Below are 20,986 nucleotides of genomic sequence, written 5' to 3'. Positions count from 1 at the left end.
TGGAGAGCTTGCAATAGGTTGACTGTTGAGCTGTTAATCTTTTAGACAGTGCTTCCTTAATTAGGCTAATGCAGCAGTTCAAATTAACAAAATACTGAGAGCAGAATCAGCGCTCAAGACCAAAGTGAGAAATGTGGAGTCGTGAAAACTGGCAAGTCAGCTGATGTAGCCTCTGTAAGTAACAGCAGACTTTGGAGGTCTTAGTTACAATGTAACTACAAAACATTTCAGCCAGGCTAAAATGTTTTGTAGTTACATTGTAGCTCTCAGATTTAACTGAGAAACTGGTTAAGAATCATCACTGTTTTTTTCAGTAGTTTTGTTTCATAAGGGAACTTTTCAAATCTCAGAAAAATGATTTGTAATTTCTGCCTCTAATGAACAACACTTAACCATTTATGTGGTTTATTACACAAATTTATTTAAGATTGTTTTAAATGTCCTACATATCATGTTGGAGTAAATCACATGTGACGTCAGACACATTGTGCGTGTCATGTTCATGCAGAGTTTATGTTGGGGCCTGGGAGTCATAGTCAGTACGATCTAGTGTGTAATGACACATAAGAAGTCCAAAATGTTTGATTACATGTATAATAACTTAAGCTGGACCCTTTATTCTCATTTCCAGCTGCATACTATTATTCTTGGACTCCACTAGAGTTTCCTTAATTCAAAGTTTAAAATAATCCTTATTTATCTTATACTGGATGCTGGTTCACTCCCTCTCATCTGCTCGCTGAAACAAAACACTTTAGCTCCTCAACCTTGAAGGCCACCCTCTTTTGAACCCAACTTTCTTTTGATTGGCTGCCCTTCAGAAACAGAAACTTTGATCAGCAAGAAAGTAGAGATGAGTAGAGAAGGAAAACACACACACGCTATCCGAAATGGGACACTCAGTCTGAAGGCCAAGCTTCTGGCTCACGGGAATTATTTGTACAAACACTGAAATCGATATTTGAAACTTTGGCAATGTTTAATGTTTAAAATAAGAAAATTCGTGGCAAGCGCACTTTAATGTTATTTGTGTTATGTTCATATGCAGTGTTGCAATGATTGGCTGAAATGGCAGGCGGTTTGTTTCTGTTACAGTCTACTGTAAATAACTAAGTTAATTTTTTAAAATTAATTTCAATGATTTAATTAATTCAGTGCATAAATTAGTCATGAAAATAATTGTTGGCTGCTTTTTTTCTACATCACTGTATTTGGAGCTGCCCATCAGAAGTATAAATGATCTGTTTTTGATATCACATTGTTTGTAATGTGTGAGAGTGTGCGAGGAAAGTAAAACCGTTTCAGACTTTTCTAATATTTGTAGAACTAAAGCAGGAAAAACAGAAGAACTCTGCACGGGAATCCTGGACTGTAAATCTGAACAATCTCTATGTTGTTAATTGCTAAATATATTATAGATAATGTGATGATCAGACGGATATTCTAGTGAAGAAATGAATAAAAGGTTAATTAAAACACACTGATATCTCGGCAGCACCGTGGAGCAGACTGGATTTGATCTCTGTGTCCTGTCTCTACTTTATTTCGTGTTTCCTAGTCTGACAGCATTGCCTCTATTTTAAGGCGATGAGCTCATACCACCTCTCTGCTGTCGTTCCTCCTCCCTACCTCGAACACCAGTCCGTGCACTCTCCCAGGGGGATGTCTAGCCCACTCATGGGCGCTCATGGCTGGGCAGGACCTACAGGGGGAGTGTGCCTCTCCGTGGGGCCATGTGGGGCTCTTAGCTGCCAGAAGCAGCGTTAACGGAAGAGGATTGAATAATTTAGAAACATCATTTCTGCGGGACGTTAAATATTTAAGCAGCCTCTGATGTAACTGTGGAGTGTGAATGTGTGTGCGTGCGCGCGGGCACATTCACATATTTGTGCTCTTGTGGGTGGAAGATGGACACAGAGGGGGTGACGTTATTTAAGTCCACATCGGCTTCTAGTGATGCAAAAAGAGGTGAAAGACAAAGGTTAAGAGGAAAAAGTCAACGAGAGAATGAAAAAGAGATTTGGGGAAGTTTTGAAAGGAGCTGGTGTTTTTGTTTGAAAATGTGTAGTACTTCTGTTAGTTCGTATGGTTTTTTTTGTATAAATCACACTCAAGTTTTCTTCTTAGTTTGAAGTAACTTCTAGTTCCTGCCGTGTTTTCTTTCTTCGTCCCCTCCTCCTCTCTTCATTCCCGTCCAGTAGCACCCAGCTCAGCATCCATCGTTTGGGCCTGTCAGTGTGTGCGGGTGTGTTTGTGTCAGGGTTAAACTGTTTCAGCAGCCTGTCTCTCATTGTGTCACTCTGTTGCCTCCCTCTCCTCTGACACACATCAAGCACACACACATCAACACACACTGCACACAAACCTCTTCACTCCACTCAACCAGGGTTAAATGATCGCACCCAGATTATTAAACTCACCCGAGTCGTCTCCACTGTGTGTGTGTGTGTGTACGTGTGTGTGCGTGATGGGTTGTTGTGAGTTCTTCCCCTGTGAGGGCCTTGTTTACTCAGTGGGGTCCTTTTCACACATTCGGTAGCCCGGCCAGACTGCCTGTTTGTTTTTCCCACATCGTCTCCTCTCCTCCGTCTTTGTGGCAAAAACGCCCCTCCGCCCTCCCTCCATCTGAACCCCTTCCCTCGTCTTCCTCCGCCTGCGTTCCCTCCATCCTTCTCGAGTTCACTGTTTGTCTGGCAGCCATGTTGTACCCCTAAATCATGGATAACCGTTTTCTTTCAGTGTCCATGCATGACCACGTATGTGTCTCCATCAGTCTCCCAATTATTTCATGCTCTCAAATCGTATTACAATCAAAACAGTGTAACAGAATTTAATACAAAGTCCAGGAAACACAAATCCTACTTTAAAACAGCTAATTATACACAAATGTACAAGCTTCCAACCGCAGTCTTTGGAACGAGCAAGGTCGAGTTTATTCCCTAATTCCTGTTGTATTTCTGCAGGCGCCTGAATCGGAATAATCTGGCTGTCTTTCCCGAGCTGCTTTTCCTGGGAACAACGAAGCTTTACAGACTGTAAGTTGTGTTTTTATTTATTTTTTTTGTCCGTCACTCGTTTGCCCTTCATGGTTAACTGAAATATTCTCTAACTATTTGTATGTTTTGCTAAGAAGCCTTAAGATGATCTAGATAAACTTTGGATTCATGTAATGGTGTGTTTGTGTATATCACCACAACGTTTGCACAGTTCACTGAATAGGACTCAAAATTATGTGAAAATGTATGATGCAGATGCTGCAAAGCAGAGAAAAAAAAACAATGAGGTTTTGCTGTGTGACCCAGTCTGGGTGTTTCACTTGAATGAAGGAGTGAGAGAAGTGAGAGAGCAGATTTTACATGGCTCTCTCCATAAAAGCCAGTTCAGTAGCTAATGGAGATTAGCACTCCAACAGCTGCTGCCCACTGGGAGAGAGGTGTGTATCTGTGTGTATGTGTGCTTGTGTGTGGTTGTGTAGGAGAGGATGAAGAGGAGAAAGTGAGCATGACCGACTTACTGGTATAAGCAGTGAACAGGTTTCCCTCCTGAAGTTACATTTTGTGTTTCACGGGCAGAAAACAGTTTTCGTTACAGAACATAAATGTTCCAGGTTGCACGGAAGCCGACGAACCGCTGTTTGTTGTCATCGAGCACCTTCCGCTCCCCTCGCTGCCCCGTCGTCTGCGCTGCAAACCGAGCACTACAGGGCTGGGCTGCAACGCCACTGAAACTGTGGGAACTAACTTCCCGTCACGGTCATTTGCGGTCTCAGGGAATAATTATGGTTGCATATATTTATATGAGTGGCTGAATGTATTTACAGTATCTGAAACAATATTGAAATGCTCAGATGATTCAGAGTGTGTGAAAGTTGTTTATGTTCTGCGGCTGCCGCAGTGGCCGGCTGGGCATGACCTGTTGTGTCTAAGGGTGTGTGTCTGCCTGTGTTTGAGCAAATGTGTGCGTGTGTGTTTCCCAAGGCCGAGAGCTGGCATTTTGCTCAGCGTGTGGGCTGAGGTAAAAATACTACTTGGATATATTGCTCTGTGCTCAGCTTGTTGTAGACAAGTTGAGTGCGAGTGTATATCTGCCTCTATATGTATGTGTTTGTGCGAGCCTCAGTCCTCCAGGTGTATGTGTTTAGAGGAGAGCCCCTCAATGGCAGCTCATCTCATCTGAAGCGGCACAGCTCGTTCCATAGAACCACATTTAAGCTGCTGTGTTGTTATTTCTCAGAATTAGATTAAATGCTAAAACCCACGGTGAACAGAGAAAGAATCAAAACACAAACTTCCACAGAAAAATGCTGTTAAACAGGTTTCTCAGATGTATGGAACTCATTCAGCTTGAATGGCGACCACAGAGGTTTGGCCAATAGTATTTAAGGCTGTTTGGTCAATATTAAATCCTACGTCTGCTTCTCTACACCCCCTACAGTTTATTTTAATTTTAGAAATCGCAACGAGAAACCCCTGAGAACCTCTGAAGTGGGATCTTGTTAAGTTTTATATTGAGGGTTGTAGGTATGTGCTAACTTGACCGGCTTTGGTTCTTGCAACAGTACTTCTATAAATGAACACTTGCTCAACCTGCTATTATGAAAATTATGTTTTCACTGTTTTTGGGGCTTGGAAAATCTGTGTATGTGTGTGTGTGTCTGTGTGTGTGTGTGTACAGGAGTATTTATGGTATGTGTTCAATCTTTGCTCAGCACAGCGGTTTAAGGCATTCGGGACTAATTTAAACTGTTTTGAGGTCAGGTGTGAGAGATGCCTTTGAACTTGTGCAGTTAGTTTGTTTAGTGAAATACAAGTCTGAGCATGAATCATGCCTGAATTTTGTTAACCTGCAATAGTAAGGGTAACATACCTTTGGCATATAGCACACTGGAGAGTGTTGTGCCATCTGATGTTCTACATAAATTCGTGTAGTATGCTACGCACCATTTGATTACTGTAGAACTGCAGGGAGACCTTGATCCATATTGCTGGAGATGATTCAGACTTGTTCCCGTGGGTTTGTTGGATTTGTCACAGGTTCTGTTCATAGTTAATAAGAACAGAATTTCTACGCAGCCAGGAGTGAAGGGTCTCTGCTTTGGTGGCTTCGGGATTTAATCTTTGCTTTTTGAGGATGATGTAGTTCTGTTGGCTTGACCAGCTCCAACTCGAGTGGTTCACACCTCCAAGTTTGAGGCTGTGGGTCTCAGATGGAATAGGGTGGAGCACCAAAGTGGAGGAGTTTAAGTACCACAGGGTCTTGTTCAAGAGTAGGAAGAGAGTGGAAGAAGACACTGACAGAAGAAAAGCATGGCTGTCGATTTGTTGGTTGATCTACATCACTAGCCTCATCTGTGGTCACGAGCTCTGGGTAGTGACTGGAAGAAAGCGATTGCGGATGCAAGCTATGGAGATGGGATGAGTCCCCTCTCACTGATCAGTCAGAAGGGACTCAGAGTAGAGCCGCATCAAAATGAATCAGTTGAGGTGATTCGGGCATCTGATTAAGATGCCTCTTGGATGCCTACTGTGTGAGGCGTTTAAGGCATGCCCAACCTGGTGGAGGCCCTGGACATGGTAGAGAGATTATATCACATGGGTGGCTTGGGAATGCCTCGGTGTCACCTACTCTTCAAATGGAGGAAGAACAGATAGCATGTTGTCACGCAGGTTTTTAAGCAGATATTTGGAAGCAAATAGGAGCCTCCTTTGCTCAGTGAAAGAATGCAGCATAGTGCAGGTCTTGTTTTAATATTTATAGGCTGTTTTTTTTGCTTCAAATCTTTATCAAACCAAATATTTAGACTAAAAAAAACCCAGTTGTTTTTTATTGTGCTAGAATACAACATGAACGGAATATGAACACAACTTTTTCAAATGACTCACAACTGAAGCATATCATCAAAAGCACCTGCAGTGGCCCAGTTATTGCATGAATATTTATACTGTGCACACAGAATGTCTCTCTGATCACTGAATTCCTCATTCATCCATTTCTCGGTTAAACTTTAAACTGGATGACACTGTCCAAATATTAGCCGTGAAGCCGAAGGTCGAAATGTCCTAGAAAAGGCTGCTGTGTGCTTTCTCCTAAAGCCTTGCAACTTTGGAAAGAAGGTTTCTGTGATGTGGTGACAGCTGGCATGCTCATACTTGTGCTCCAGTGTACTGAGGAGACAATAAAACCCTGTATTATCTACAGCTGACAATAGCTGCTTTTCAAAAACAGTGTACTTGGTAAGAGCTTATGTTATTTTTACACGCCGTGGGCTGTCTCTGGACATATTCTCACACTTTTACTTGTTGCTCGCATTAGTAAACTCCTCGAATGCTTTGTCAGATGTTTTATCATATAGCTTGCATCAAAGGTGATGTTTGACAGTCCCCTCGACAATTTAGCAGAGCTCGGTCTGCAAAAAAATATTTCCAGCATGCTACCTGGCAAGGATGGCATGCTGAAGTGTTGTCACTGGGCAAAAAGGCTGTAGCTCACTGGTTGCCATGGATATTTGTACCAAATTTTGTGCCAACCTACTGAAGAATTTGACATATTTCTCCAGATTTCTAAGAATTTTGGCCCGTTGGTGGAAGTAGAAGAATGGGATAGATCACAGGAATTGTTAGGATGAGACCATAAAATTTCATGCCGTGTCCTGTGCTTGCAGCTATTATATCTCTAGAGTTATGTAAATTTTGATGTCTTTACTGACATCTGTGTTTCCTCCATAATGGCTAAAAACCAGTGAAATCCAGCAGTGAACATTTTGCAGCTTTTTGGATGGAAATTAGCTGCTTCTAAAGAACAAAGTTTTGAGTTTGAACATGCTTGTCGTGGATATGTGATGTGCATAAACATAAAAAAGGGAACAGCAAGTCTAACTGCTAATAAAAAGTCGTGTGTCTTTTTCATCATTTTCATTTGCAACACCTGTGTCTGCACCCCTCCATCCTTCACCTCCCACATTACACATGATCGCAGCTTCCCCAGCACCCGAGGGCCCAGACTGCATTAGATTATGAAGACAAACACACACGCACACACACATCTGGAGACACCATGTGGTGGGCATATCCCCAGAAAACTCTCTCTTTGTGTCTGTGTCTAACACACACACACACAGCCCTCCTTTTCCCCCTTGGCCTATTGTTGATCACTGAATCCACCCTGCAATAATACTGAGGGCCACAGCTGTGACTGTTTGTTCAGAGAAAGAGAGCAACTATAGAAACTGTGATTAAACAGAGCCACTTCATTAGATGGAGTCTGTAAAAAGAGACAGGCTGGTAAAATCTCACTGCAGTGGGCAATAACCAAAAGTTACCTGAGCCAAACAAAGACAAGGTCGGAACACACACATACAGGCACAAATCTCCCGTTTTATGCATTCTGACTGTGACAGGTCCCCACGTTTCACCCCATCAGGTCTCCAAATTGACCTTCGTCACAAGCAAAATTACAAAATTAATAATAGATCAAGTATAAAGAAAAGCTAACAAAGAAACAGAACAGCACAATACAAACCTCAATTCTGAAAAAGCCAGGTCGATGTGTGAAAAACCAACAATGCGACAATCTGCAGGTCTGCAGAACGTCTGATAGGGGATTCTGGGTTCTCAGCAGTCGCAGGTCTTCTTTTTTGTAATTTGTGTTTCATGATACTCCAAATGTCCAAAGCTGTGGACTGCAGGTAGGCCAGTTCAGTGCATGGACTCTTCTACCACAAACCCATGCTGTAGGAAAAGATGTAGCTTTAGTTTTATCATTGTCTCACTGAGATGTGCAGAACCTTTCCTTAGATAAAGGTTGTCTGGATGGGAGCATACGTTGCTCTAAAACTTGTCTAACTTTTTAGACAATATTAGACTAATATTAATGGTGCCTTTCCACATGGGCAAGTTGCCTCTTTCATAGACACAAATGCATCCTCCATAGCATCAGAGCTGCAGGCTTTTGAACTGAGTTCTGATAACAAGCTGGATCGTGCCGCTTCTTTTTATTCTGGAGGAAGTGGTGTCCATGTTTTCCAGAAAGAATTTCAAATTTGGGTTCCTCTGACCACAAAACAGGAAATGATAGAAAATGACGATAGATTTGGTCTTGGTCATTAAGACAGTGCTCAGTCAACAGAACAAGAAAAGGTCACAAATATGGTCAGGTCTTCAAGTTACTGCTCACCTTTTAACAAATTTTTTTTATTAACATACAATTTTATCTGAATAGACTTATAAACATAAAATATAAAAGTTAGAATGGTGCATTTCTCCTATTTCTGCTCCTTTGCCTTTATGTCTTTTTAAAAATGTTCCTGGTAGTTTATATATTACTTGATTTGTACCAGAAAATATATTTCTAATATGTTTAAATATTGAAAGTATATTCCCAAGAACTTTGACAGCTAGCCAGCCATTGAATACCTGTAGGAAACAGATGAAATGTTTGGTTTTTCAATTCTGCTTTTTGTCCACTGATTCCTGTTGAAATGCTCAGCAAGTCTTGAAACCACTGCCTAGTTTCTATTTAGCCTCTTAGCCTTTTAAAATCTGTCATAAACGATAACAAAGGCGCTCAACTGGATATAGATATCTGCTAGCTATGCTGAGATCACTGAAATATTATAGTTTCTATATTATAATTGTTTCGTAACCACCACTGAACAGCTGTTTCTGATGCATTTTGTAAACAATCCACAGCCTTCGTGATTTGTCAGAGGTGCATACAGACACAGTGCAGCATTAGGTTTTCTTCCTCTCCTCTGTCTCTTGTCTCCCTTTGCTGGACAGAATTCAGTAGCGAGATGAAAGAGGGAAAGATGAAAGACGGGTTGATAAAGGGATGGGGTGATGGGAGGATAAGAGAATGGGTCACTGCTTCCACAGTTGAAGAGTATGAGTATGAGGCTAGATTCATGTGACAGTTTTTGTATGCATTTAAGTGTACATTTTTTTTCTTTGTGGACACTTCTGGTCAACAGCAATGGCTTAGCAGGTGCCACTACAGGAGATTTCTTTATTTTTATTTTAGCTTTCCTGCGTATTGTGTTACGACGGTAGAAAACTATGACAGGCTCAGAAGAAGGGAGCCAAAAAAATCTAACTAAAATAACATCAGTCTGACAGAAAACATGTGGAAAACATGATGGAGGATTGTTACTCACGTATTAGTCAAAGAATGTTTTTTTTTTTTTCATTTTGAAATGCAACATGTATTACGTGGAAAAGAAATGTGCAGTTATTGATATTTTTAGACACTGATTTATGTAGACTACATAAAACGTACTTTTAGGCAATTTGCTCGACTCTGAGCTTCCTATTGTCCCATTGTGGGCTTGCAGGTGACTGATGACACCGTTGCAAATGTGGGAAAACACAGGAGTTTAACGTGCACCCATTTGGGGAAGCACCATCAGTCAAACACACAAAACACGAAACTCTGGTGTGAGAGAGATACACACAATAAAATAAGAGTTTATTTTTCACTTCCATCATCAAGAAGCATTTACACTTTGGTATAAAATCATTTACTATACAACGTAATTATTTAATTACTGGGTTATCAGCCAAACTGTTATAGAAAAATCAGACAATGACCATTTGCTGGATCTCTATTTTTTTTTAAGCCTTGACCTTTAAGTTTTACTAACTGGTTCAGTTTTTATGTTTAAAATATCTCGCCTGCCTCTCGTGTACTCATCACCACGTTGTTCCAGCACACAGCGAAGGTTTTCATCAATTTCAAAAATTATGAGTGGGGGAAAAAAAACACTTGTCTCTCCACTGAGAAGGAGAATCAGCATCGAAAAGTTGACTGAGAGGTGGAACGTCAGATCTCTCGCACATTTAAGCAGAAATAAAGCGAGGTTCGAATTAATGAGCTGGTGAGACAACGTTTTGCGTTGTGTGTGTGTATATATGTGTGTTTATGTGTGTGTAATAGTCTCTAATCCTCGGCTAAACGGTGCCCTGATGAGGCTTTACCAGGCGGCATTGTTGCTTAGCAGCCTTGAAGGTTGTGGCTTTGTCTTGTGCGAGAGCTTAACCCTGCTGCACACACACAAACTCGCCCGAGACGACAGGCCTATCATAATGGTTGCACTACAGCGTCGGGGCATCTTTCATAAGATTTCGCCTTTCCCCGTTAACTAACAGAGAGGGAGGGGGAGAAAACACAAGGAAGTGAGAGGTCAAAGGTAAAGAAAATGAAATTTTCTCTGAGTAAATAGTGTTTTTTAATTAAGACAGAGAGCGTTAGGGCATTTTAGTTGCCACAGAGATGACGACCTTATGGACCAGCAGAGGTCAAAGGTGAGGAATGTTCCAATCAGGAGATCTAAGCACGTGGTGATTTAAAAGGCCGAGGAGGGAAAGTGTCCTCCCTCGCGCTGACTGAAACGATGATAAATTAAATGTTTACTAATGAAAAGTCCCACATGGAACAGCTGTTTGTGCAAGAGATTTGCTGGGAGTTGTTTTTATACTCTTTGATTTGGGGAACTTAACCAATGTGTTTTTGGCCTGTGGCTTTCATTGATGTCATTATCCAATAATTTACTTTTATTGAAGAGTCCGGGAAAACAAATTAATAAAATGCACAAGACAATCAATCACATATACGCACTAAACTTAAATGTGAGATATTTTTTGTACTCTGGTAGTAGATTACAACACCACAGAATGGAGAAGAAAGGTGCATCAAGTGACACTGAATGTGGTCTGGTTGGTCTGAGTATTTCAGAAATTGCTGATCTACTGGGATTTGATTTCATGAATGGCCACACTGTTAAATAACTACTTGTTACAACCAAGAAATGAAAAAGGTTATCTCTGAATGCTCAGTTCATTAAACCTTGAAGCATGTGGGCTACAACGGCAGAAGATCACACCGGGTCCAATCCAGTCTGCCAGGAACAGAAAACTGAGGCTACAATTTGGACAATCTTTGAAAACTGAACAGTAGATCATTGGAAACATGTTGCCTGGTCTGATGAGTCTCAGTTAAAAACACTGATCAATTGTGCCTTGTGTAAACGGTTAAGGCTGGTGGTGGGGCTGTAGTGGATTTCTTGGCACACTTTGGTGTCTTTAGTACCAAATGATTATTGAAAGCCACAGCCTACCTGAGCCCAGCTCACCAGTCACATCGTGGATAGATGCTTCAATTGTGTGATGCTGTCATGTCAATATGGACTAAAATCTCTGAGGGAAGTTTCCACCACCTTGTTGAATCTATGCCATGAAAACTTCTGAATGGGCTCTAACTGAGGTACTAGTAAGGTGTAACTAATAAAGTGGCTGCTGAGTATAGAGTGAGTCTATGAGATTTCAGGTGCAGTGTCTAATTAGCCAAAGAGCCAGTGAATAATTTACCAAAATATGCACAACAAGGAGTCTATTTGGGTATAAACTGAACTAACTTATAGCATCAAAGTTCATTTTTTTAACTTTACAAAATGTGGTTTTACAAATTATTTACTTGTAGTCTTTTTTTCCCCGACCTGCCTTTAAAAAGATCCGTATCTGTTGGCAGCACAGTTTGGCCACTGGCTTTGTGTACATACGATATGCAAATATCTGCCATTATGTTTCTCTGAGGAAATGAAGTTAAGCCTTTGCAGCCCAAGACGCTTGCGGGTGACCCCTCCCCTTTCCCTGCTGTCTAACAAAAATAGACACACACTGACACAAACACATCGCTTTACCATTCAGTAATATTTCCTGCCCCCTCCTGTTTCTCTGAATGCGCTTTAACAGATATAAAAACTCTCACACACATTCGATCCGGAGCGAACGCGCACACACACGAGAAAACAGCTCTTTTCAGATCTTTTCAGCATGCATAAAGACATATTGTCGGAGAAATGTTTTCATTGGGACTCTTGGATCACACACATCGACTCCAGCCGAATGGGGGGGTGGGGGGGGGGGGGGTGGGGGGATAGGGGGATGTTATTTTTCTTTCTTGTGGTCAACTTTGTGTGTTTTCAGACATTTCCCATGTCATTTGGGTACACTTTATGTCTCACCTTGAGTGCAAACGAACAGTTACAACAGTGTCGAGGTGTTGAGTGTCACTGACTCACTCGTATGAATCACACGACCGCCATTCTGAATTGCTCAAGGCCACTCATTCCTAAGAAGTGATCTGGCCATTCACATCCCAACACAATGCTGTAATTCATTCTCAAGCGATTGAAAGAGGGCTTACCAGAGCCGTGCTGGCATTATTATGTGGGCACCAGCACAAAAGATTATCTTATACAGACAGAATGTAAAGATATGAAAATTCTTGGCTTTAACCAGAGCATACTTGTTTCTTGATGGAGCTCAGGAAGTGTGCGCAGATGTGTTTGAAGCTTTTTTAATTACATTTTTTTTAGTAGCACAACACTGCATTAATGGTGTAAAACAGCAGGACCTAATTAGGTCCACCTAGCAAGACCTGGTTGAGTCTAATAGACCGACTGCAATAAGTCTGTCTCCATAAAGGTTATGCTGCTCAGCTTTGTTGTGATCCAATTTAATAGTAATTTTGCAGGATGTAATCTGTTGTACTGTTGATTAGTCTTATGTTGCACTGGATGGCTTTTTTTTTTGTTGCAATTATTCAATCATTGCATAGACTCTATTTAATATAGGCTTTAGAGTTTAAGAGGCAAACTTTCCACGAGTTATGGATTTCATGTTTACCATTCGTTTGAAATTACCACCTCTCTACCCACGTTTGGGATTTAAGTTTATTAAATATTGAAACTTTTCTTGTTTTATCTTCCTTCAAATTTCCGTTTCTTACTACTTGATTTGGTCTTCTGCCAGCAGCTTCATTAATCACCTGCCGCCCAGGGCGTGTGAGTGTCAAAGTTCAGGCCACTAAGGTCAAAGGTCAGGGATCATCAGCGTCAGCCAATGAAATATCCAGGATAATGGACATGCCAGCCGCGATGGCGCTGCTTTGCCCATCAACTTGCACAAGGAGTGAGAGTTACGCCTGGAAAAACACACAGAAAGAGGAGGGGTGGATACAGACCGAATGAATGAAGGGTATTTAAGAGGAAGATTAGAGACGTGTTTGCTCTCTTAAATGGTGCGGAAAAAAAAGAGACCAGGGAGGAATTTACCGGGGCGAAGAAAGAAGCGCCGTCTCCATTGTGAGCTAGTCGTGAAAAGGAAAAAAAAGCAAAGGAGTGGGAGAAAGTGAGGAGCAGCGAAAGTAAAGAAAGGTGGAGAACTAAGGGAAGAGTGTTGTGGAAATGAGAGGAGAGAGGTATGTCAGTGCTTACTGTAGATGGCAGGTAGCCTGAAGCTTGGAGCCAGCAAGTCTGTCAGAGAGAAGTGTCCAGGTGTGTGTGTGTGTAACCCGAGTGTGGATTATTGGGAGGGGGGGTTACATACCTATCCAACGCCAGGAAGAGCTTACCTGGAAGCAGGTAGTTAAGAGCACAGATTCTGTGTGAATCTGTGTGGGTGTGTGTGAGGTCCTCGAGATCATCAAAGCATTTCTTCACCTTGCTTGTGTGTTATTAAGGGTCACGGTGTGCGGCAATTCCTCCCAGCAAAAACGCCTAAATCATCCTCTTTACTTCCCTCGCTCTCTATTATCTCTACTTCCTCTCCCCTCCTCATTCACATTAGCCACAGTGTTTAACTTAATAACACGAGGTAAACGCCGGTGTTATGCAGCTTAGAGCCGGCAGGATGTATATCCCCCCATCTTACAGCCCCTCTGTGGTGGTTGGTCTCCTCAGGGTATCTGGAGCTATAGATCCAGACACCATATTGATGGATGAGACGGCAGGGCTGGTGAATTATGGGAGAGATTATGGAGTAATCAGTATAATTCATCAATGTTCCTCTGCTAACCTCAATCAAACAAATGCCTACTCAGCAATATTGACCTCTGCTTGCTGTGTGCATCCATGTAGCGTGTGTTTGGACTTGTTGCTGTTGTTCTTGTTGTGTGTGTGTGTGTTTGTGTTTCTATAAAGGTGGTGAGAGTTAAAGTAATATTCATACCATCAGTTTTTAAAAATATTATTTTGGAGTGGCCAGGATGGTGGTGTGGTTAGCATTGTTGAGAGAGAGTCCTGAGTTCAAATCAGGACTCTCGTGGGTCCTATAGCTTCCCTTTAAAAAGTAAAAATGGTTGTCTGTCTCCCTGCGACTGACTGTCAACCTGTCCAGGGTGTACCTTGTCTCTCCTTGTGGCAGTCGGGATAGTCTCCTGGTGCTGCTCAGCAGAACAAAATGGATGGATGGATTAATTTGGAACAATAAATAAAGAAACAAAATCATCTTAGTTATTTTTTCATTAGCAAACACATTCCTGCGATCAGATGCAGCTAAACTGTGCTTGACAACCAGCTGCAATGTTCACACTTTGGGCAGGAAACTCTATGAGTAGCAAAACACTAACTGAGAAAATACGTCAGGACAAAAACCAGAAACCCTGAGTGCTCTCTGAGGCTCGCCTGCAGTTAAATGGAAGACAGAAAGAGCTGAGTTTATGTCAATCAGTCAGCAGACCTAACATGGCTGTCTTTCTCTGTCCTGGGTGCCTCCCTCCCTCCCCTCTAATCCTCCATCTTGGCTCCGTGTCAAGCCGCCTTGTCCAGTTGCACAATATACCCCTCCGGGGCAGGCAACTGCATCCCCTCTCTGGCTCCATTAGTGCCACTCCACTGGCATAGCCGGCATTCTCCAGTGGGACCGTCATCGCTGGCCACTCTATTGGCACCCCTGTCACTCTCCAATCACCACAAAAGAAAACCTCACTGCCCTCCCTAGCTGCCTCTCCTGCTCACTTGGTCTTTTTTGCGCCCCCGTTTTATTCCCCTTACTGCTATTATCTTCCCTTTCTCTCACCAGCACCTTTCTCTTAATTCTTTTCCCTCTCATACTCTTTCTTGCCTACACACCCTCTCCACTTCCCCTCCCCAGCTCTCTCTTCCCCCGAGCCTACACATTGGTTTGGAGAGGCTTATGCAAGACCCTCATCCATGGTAATGATGCAGAAGAAACCAAGAGAGGAAACTGGGAGCTGACCAGTGATTGCTCCCAGAGATGTTGCTCGCAAGTTTAGAGCCTCTCACATTATTTCACCAAAAGCTGAGTGTGTTTGAAGTGACCAGAGCGACCCAGGCTCATTAAAACGCACTATGTTTACATAATGTGAGGGCTCAGGCCCACAACAACAGATCCATTCGCTGACACTTTGAGAAAACTTTAAGCTTTAAAAACCAATTTAAAAGCAATTTTTTTAACTTCAAAGGAGCGAAAAAATACACAAAAACATATTCAAATATGAAACAAATGTGATTTTTGCCGTTAGAGATGGAGCACGAAGGGTTTCTGAAGAGTAATGTGAGCAAGAAAGAGAGAAATGTGACATTGTAGCTCCGTAGCTGGAGGCTGGTGATGGATCAGCAGGTTTGTAATCACAGGTTGGTGCTCGACCAGTGTGCGCGCGCGCGTGTGTGCATACACGTGTGTCTTTGTGAGTGTCTAATGACAGGTTTCAACTCTGATGTGTCATTATCCAATTACAGTTTTCTCTCATCTCTACGGTAACACCATGCCCTCCGTAATTGGACGGCTGCTCAAGAGAGCTTTGACCTCTCAGCAAGTGTCAGACAGAAGAACACACACTCTCGGGAACACACACACAGACATACACACGGAGGATGCCAGTAAGATTGGGTAATACAGGATTAAACAGATGCTATCTGAAAGAGTGATCAGATAAACTATGCACAGACAAGTTAGGACTCTGATCATTTCATATCACTCCTTCCACCTCACACTTATTTTTTCTTCATCTGTCTATCTGTTTCTGTTTCTCTGTCAAGCAGTAACAATAACTGAGGCTCATGTGCTTCCTCGCTTTTGCACCCCCCACCCCACCCTTTCAGTCTCGCTCTCTTGCAAGTGCGTTGTGTCTAAATGGGCCTAAATGGGCCGAGTCGAAGGAGAGCTTTTGTGGTTTATCGTACTGAAGCTTCTCTCTCTCGCCTTTTCTCTCCCAAAAACAAAATACAGCATTTTCCCCGACACTAGCCCTCTTAAATATTTCACACACGCGCTTTCCTTTTTTTTGGCATGTGTGTGGATTCCTGCTTATAGCAGACCTTTATGAGGTTAAATGTGATGGTAATACAAAAAAAGAGATCTTTATCGTTCAGAGAAATCCAATTACGACATATTGGCAGACAGAAGTGAGGGAGCCACGAAGAAGAGAGCAACAAGAGGAGACACAGAGGACGGCGTGTGTTTGTGCACGTTTCTTCCCGTTCCTGGGCCAAAGCGCACCAAATAGAAATCAGGGTCACCTGCAACCTGAACGCTCACTGGCAGTGAAACCGCACGAGAAAGACAAATTTTAACATGTTTTTTTAACACCAAATTCTGATTCTGAGCTTCAGTATTTAAGATGTTTTGTCACAGTTTTGACACACGTGATGTCTGTCTTTCATGTTCCCACTTCATGCATCTTTATCTCATCCTCAGCCTCAGAACACTTTTAGTCAAAGCTCTGTTTTATATTGCGGCAGTTTTTCTTTTCAGGCTGTACTTATCAACTCGTGACATGTCAGTGCATTTTAAGTGTTTTCAATCAGAAGTCTGCCTGCCTGTCTTCACATTTCAGCTCAGTATCAGGAGGTGGGAAACAGTTTGGCATGCCTCAAATTTCCTTTCATTTATTCTTTCACTCTTATCACTTTCCTCTTTCCGCTGTCACTATCTCCACCAGACGATGAGTTCATTGTTAAATTATTTTATGAGTGTGTGTGTGTGTATGTGTACTGTCTCCTAAAAATATATTTTCCCATACAACAAAGCTGAATTTAAAATTACAATCTAAGGGGAAATTATTTTCTCTCCAACAAAATATCTTTTAAATCAGAAGGCAGACAGCAGTGCAGTAGTAGCAGGTAGGCTGATGGCAGAATGGTCAGGATAGCTTTCATGCTGATGGCTTTCTGAGACCAATTATTCACATTTTTAATTAGTTTAATTACATTTTTAAGTTTCCTTAAAAGTTTCTACTTCAATAGATGCAGATACGCATTTTTGCAGTTAGCTTCACCTCTGTTTTCTAGCCATGCGACCCACCTGATTATCAAGTATCTGCAACTGGTTGAATCTCAAGAGCAACCATAGCAAACGCACATAACCTGGGAGAAAGTGCATTTTCCTAAAACTTTACTGAGAGTGGAGTTTAAAAAGGGTTGATGCAGTGGGTCATTAGAGATACTTGCACTTTATTAGGTACACCTGTTCAGCTGCTCATTAACACAAATATTTATTAGGCAATCAAAGAGCAGTAGGTGAAGTTCAACCTGAAGTTCAACCTGAGCATCCGAATGAGGAGGAAAGATGATTTAAGTGACTTTGACTGTTTTCTGGTTGTTGGTGCCAGACGGGCTGGTCTGAGTATTTCAGAAAGGGCTTTTTCCCACACAGTCATCTCTATAGAGAGTCATCTGGGAGAGAAATCGTCTGAAAATATCCAGTGAGCGGCAGTTCTCTGGGTGAAAATGTCTTCTTGATGCCAGAAAAGGAGAGAGAATGGAAAGGCTACTTTGAGCTGATAGCAAGACTACAGTAACTCAAATATATACTCATTACAAGCAAGATATGCAGACCTTGAGCAGCAGAAGACCACACTGACTGACACTCCTGACAGATAATGTTACTTCATCTGGTGAGTTTTGATTTCTGCAGTGATATTTTGAAGGTAGGGTCTAAATGTTGTGTAAAAAACATGAAAGCATGGATCCTTTCTTCCTGTATCAATTGCTCAGGATGCTGGTGTTGTAATGATATAGGAAATATTTTCTTGTTTAACTTTGTGCTCTTTAATACCAACTGAGCATCATTTAATTAATGCCATAGCTTATCGTAGTATTGTTGCTAACGATGTCCATCCCTTTATAATCAAAGTGTACCCATGTCCCAAATGACTGCTTCCTCGAATCATCTCAAACTGGTTTCCTGAACAATGAGTTCATGTAGTCAAACTTGAATTTCTGTAGGACGTTATGTATACAATAATGTCTGTTATTTTTAAAGAGACTCAGTTCTTCCAGCTCATTAAAAGCAACAGCGAAAAGTCAGACACCTGAACAGTGAATTTGCTCACAAGACTACAGTATTTTATAGTCTGAAAGCGAGGCGGTGAGAGAATGAGCAGCCCAAAGCTATGATGTCAGCCTGTTTTACAGCTCTCATAATTACAAGCAGCACTCTGGGTGGGTGGGTTACTATCAGTGTGTGTGTGTGTGCGTGTGCACGCATTCAGAGCACATAAGATTCCTGTCAGGTTACCTTAGTGACCTGCTAGGTAACCCCTCGTCTCTCTCAGACATCTTAGCAGCTGAGGATTTTGCCTTTGCTGCGTTAAAAGACACTGGACTGTTTGAGAGGTGGAAATCCCCTTTTTAGTAAAACTTCTATTTCCATTGTTTTCCTTTTTCCCATAAGGTCATAAGGAAATTGGACACAAACTGACTGCTAACCTGCCCATCAGTCCCTTTGATGAATCACATCTGGCTTTTCCTCCAAACTTTACACAATTGTACAAAACCCCTTTGCTCTATACAGAAAAAAAAGAAATCCCTGGTGTCTCACAGATACCGACAGAGTATCCTTTGGTTTTAGTGCCATGACACGCTGGGTTTATGGGTGGTTCTCACCCCCAGCTTGTCACATACACTTTTAAATGATGTCTTTGGCGTCACATTTACGTACACGCATCAGGTGACCGTGCTTTTTTAGTGCAAGGTCAATGCTGCGACAAAGGTCAGTACTGTAATCGGAACTGCAGTCTTCTCTTGAACTAAACATCTTCAGAAAGTAAAAAGTAAAGGTAAGAAACAATTTAAAAACAAAAATAATCAATGCAAAGGGCCACACAAGACACAAATTACAATCTCCTTGCTGGCAAAGCTGTATTTACTCTGGCACCACACCTCCTGATTTTGTCACTTTTTAAAAGAGGAGCATTATTTCAAGGCATCCAAAATTGCTGCCGGTTAAGGGCAGGCTTTTTTTTTTCACATTGCAAACCAAAAGCTTCTCTTGTTTTAACCTTGTCAATTCTGTGAGTTTATTACAGTGAAAGTCTGATTATTCAACTGAAACAATAGTCTTTCCCTAAACCGTTATGAATAAGGACACACAGCCCATAGTTCGCTCAGGCTGGAGAATCTTTTTGGGCTTTTTGGTGCAGAATTCAAAGCCTCAATATCTACTGACTGGCACTGACTCCAGATCAAATCAATACAATCCGCAGAGGCTCCAGGCAAACCAGCGGCAGTTAACGTTGCTACAAGCAAGTTAGAGGCCTGGTTGTAAAGATGATTTGTGTGTGTGTGTGTGAGTGTGAGTGTGTGTGTGTAAGTCTCAAACAGCAGTCTTCACCTGGAATATGGAAAACCGGGGGGGGGGGGGGGGGGGATGAAGGAATGATGAGATGGAGAAGGAGGTAAGGAGGGATGAGAGGAGGGGTTATTAACCACAACACATTACTGCCTGGCAACCTGGCATGTTCAGACATAAACCACAAGTAATAATCCCACTGTGTGTGTGTCTGTGGGTTTAGCATGCTGGTCCCATGCAGGTTTATGGGGGTTTATAAGTTCAGCATTGTAGGCATGACAAGCCTCATTTGAAGTCTATATGCACGTCCTGTATATGACTGTATGCTGCTGTCTCGGTGAATCATCTTGCAGCTGGTTGATGCAGAGGAAGAAAAATAGTTTGGATCTGCATTTCTAAAATTATGGCAGTGCTCCTATCTCTGCTTCATTTCTCTCAATCAGCTCTCTCAGGAGAAAGCAGCCATTGGGTTGGCTTGGCTGACTTTTATAGCATTCTGAATTAGCTGGGTTTTATTTTTTTCTTCCGTCTTCACCTCTGTGACTCCTTTTACCTTCAAACTCTCACATCTCTTTTTTCAAGTCTGTTTGCTCACAGCAAACTCTTTTTAGCATCATCAAAATTCTCTGTTACACATGTATCACAGATGTTCAGTGGTGACAAGTGACGAAGCAAATGTACCAAGGTTTTTGGTTGTTTTGTGTTACTATGTTTTCTAGTCATTATATTACACACTTACATACATTTTCTGTTTAACCTACATGATTTTAGACAGACAGCAAGTTGTAGTAGTAATCTAGCTTGTGGGTATATTACTTTCACTTTTTAATTTTATTTCATTTAATTTTAATTAAATATTATTTATACATTACTGTGGTGCTGAAAGTTCTACTTAGGTGAAAAGACTTGAATTTACATTTGCACCTTGAACACACTTTTCTACCCGTCTGCATGTCTGTAAACCAGCGGTGCAGAAACAGACAGAGACAGGTGATATCTGATAGACTGATGGTGATGACTGTTGCTAGTGAAGCAGAATGGATGGTTCTAATTGAACAGTGTGTGTGGGGGGGATTGGACAGTTGTGCAAATGGAAGTCATTTCCATGGTAGCAATTAAACACTGGGAGTTTTCAGGTCAAGGTTAATTAGCATGCAAAGATGAAAGAGAGTCAGATGAGATGGAGCTGGACGTTTGATCGCTGTTTGTCTTCCGTGACCATTTGTGTGTGTTTGTGTGTGTGCATCCAGACTTCCAGTTGGAGCGTATTCATCGTGCACAATGCACTGTATAGCTGTTGAGCTATGTCCATTGTCTATGCACGATATTAGAACCTACTGATCCGCAACTTAATCTGAGGCAGAATTTCACCAAAGCTTTTAAATGCACCGCTATCTGCATCATGTCCAGTGTAGTAACAGAAGCTTTGTTTGTCAAGTGATTCACAGATAGACATAAAGAAAAATGAGCTATGCTGGGACAAAGCTTTGGGAAGAAATTTCATATATATTTATTTATATATGCGTACCAGAGCTTAAACAAGTGCTCAAATACTCAGTGTGATTGCGTAGAGAAGATCATTCAGCTATTATATTTTTAATTGGTGATTTTTTTTAAAT

General features: G+C 41.7%; 1 protein-coding gene across 5 annotated transcripts in view; it reads left to right on the top strand.

The window, feature by feature from the left end:
* slit2 (slit homolog 2 (Drosophila)) overlaps positions 1–20,986 on the top strand; it is a 101,312-nt gene that overhangs the window by 7,923 nt on the left and 72,403 nt on the right. For all 5 annotated transcript variants that reach the window (XM_084931329.1, XM_084931332.1, XM_084931330.1 and 2 more), the window contains exon 4: positions 2,964–3,035. In XM_084931329.1, coding sequence (XP_084787455.1) covers positions 2,964–3,035 — 72 coding nt within the window. The remainder of the gene's footprint in view (positions 1–2,963; positions 3,036–20,986) is intronic.

The sequence above is a fragment of the Perissodus microlepis genome, chromosome 6 (assembly GCF_051167445.1).
Source record: "Perissodus microlepis isolate ML-2025 ecotype Zambia chromosome 6, ASM5116744v1, whole genome shotgun sequence".
NCBI classification, from domain to species: Eukaryota; Metazoa; Chordata; class Actinopteri; order Cichliformes; family Cichlidae; genus Perissodus; species Perissodus microlepis.
The sequence above is the reverse complement of the archived record's forward strand: the minus strand, read 5'-3'. Positions and strand labels throughout refer to the sequence as shown.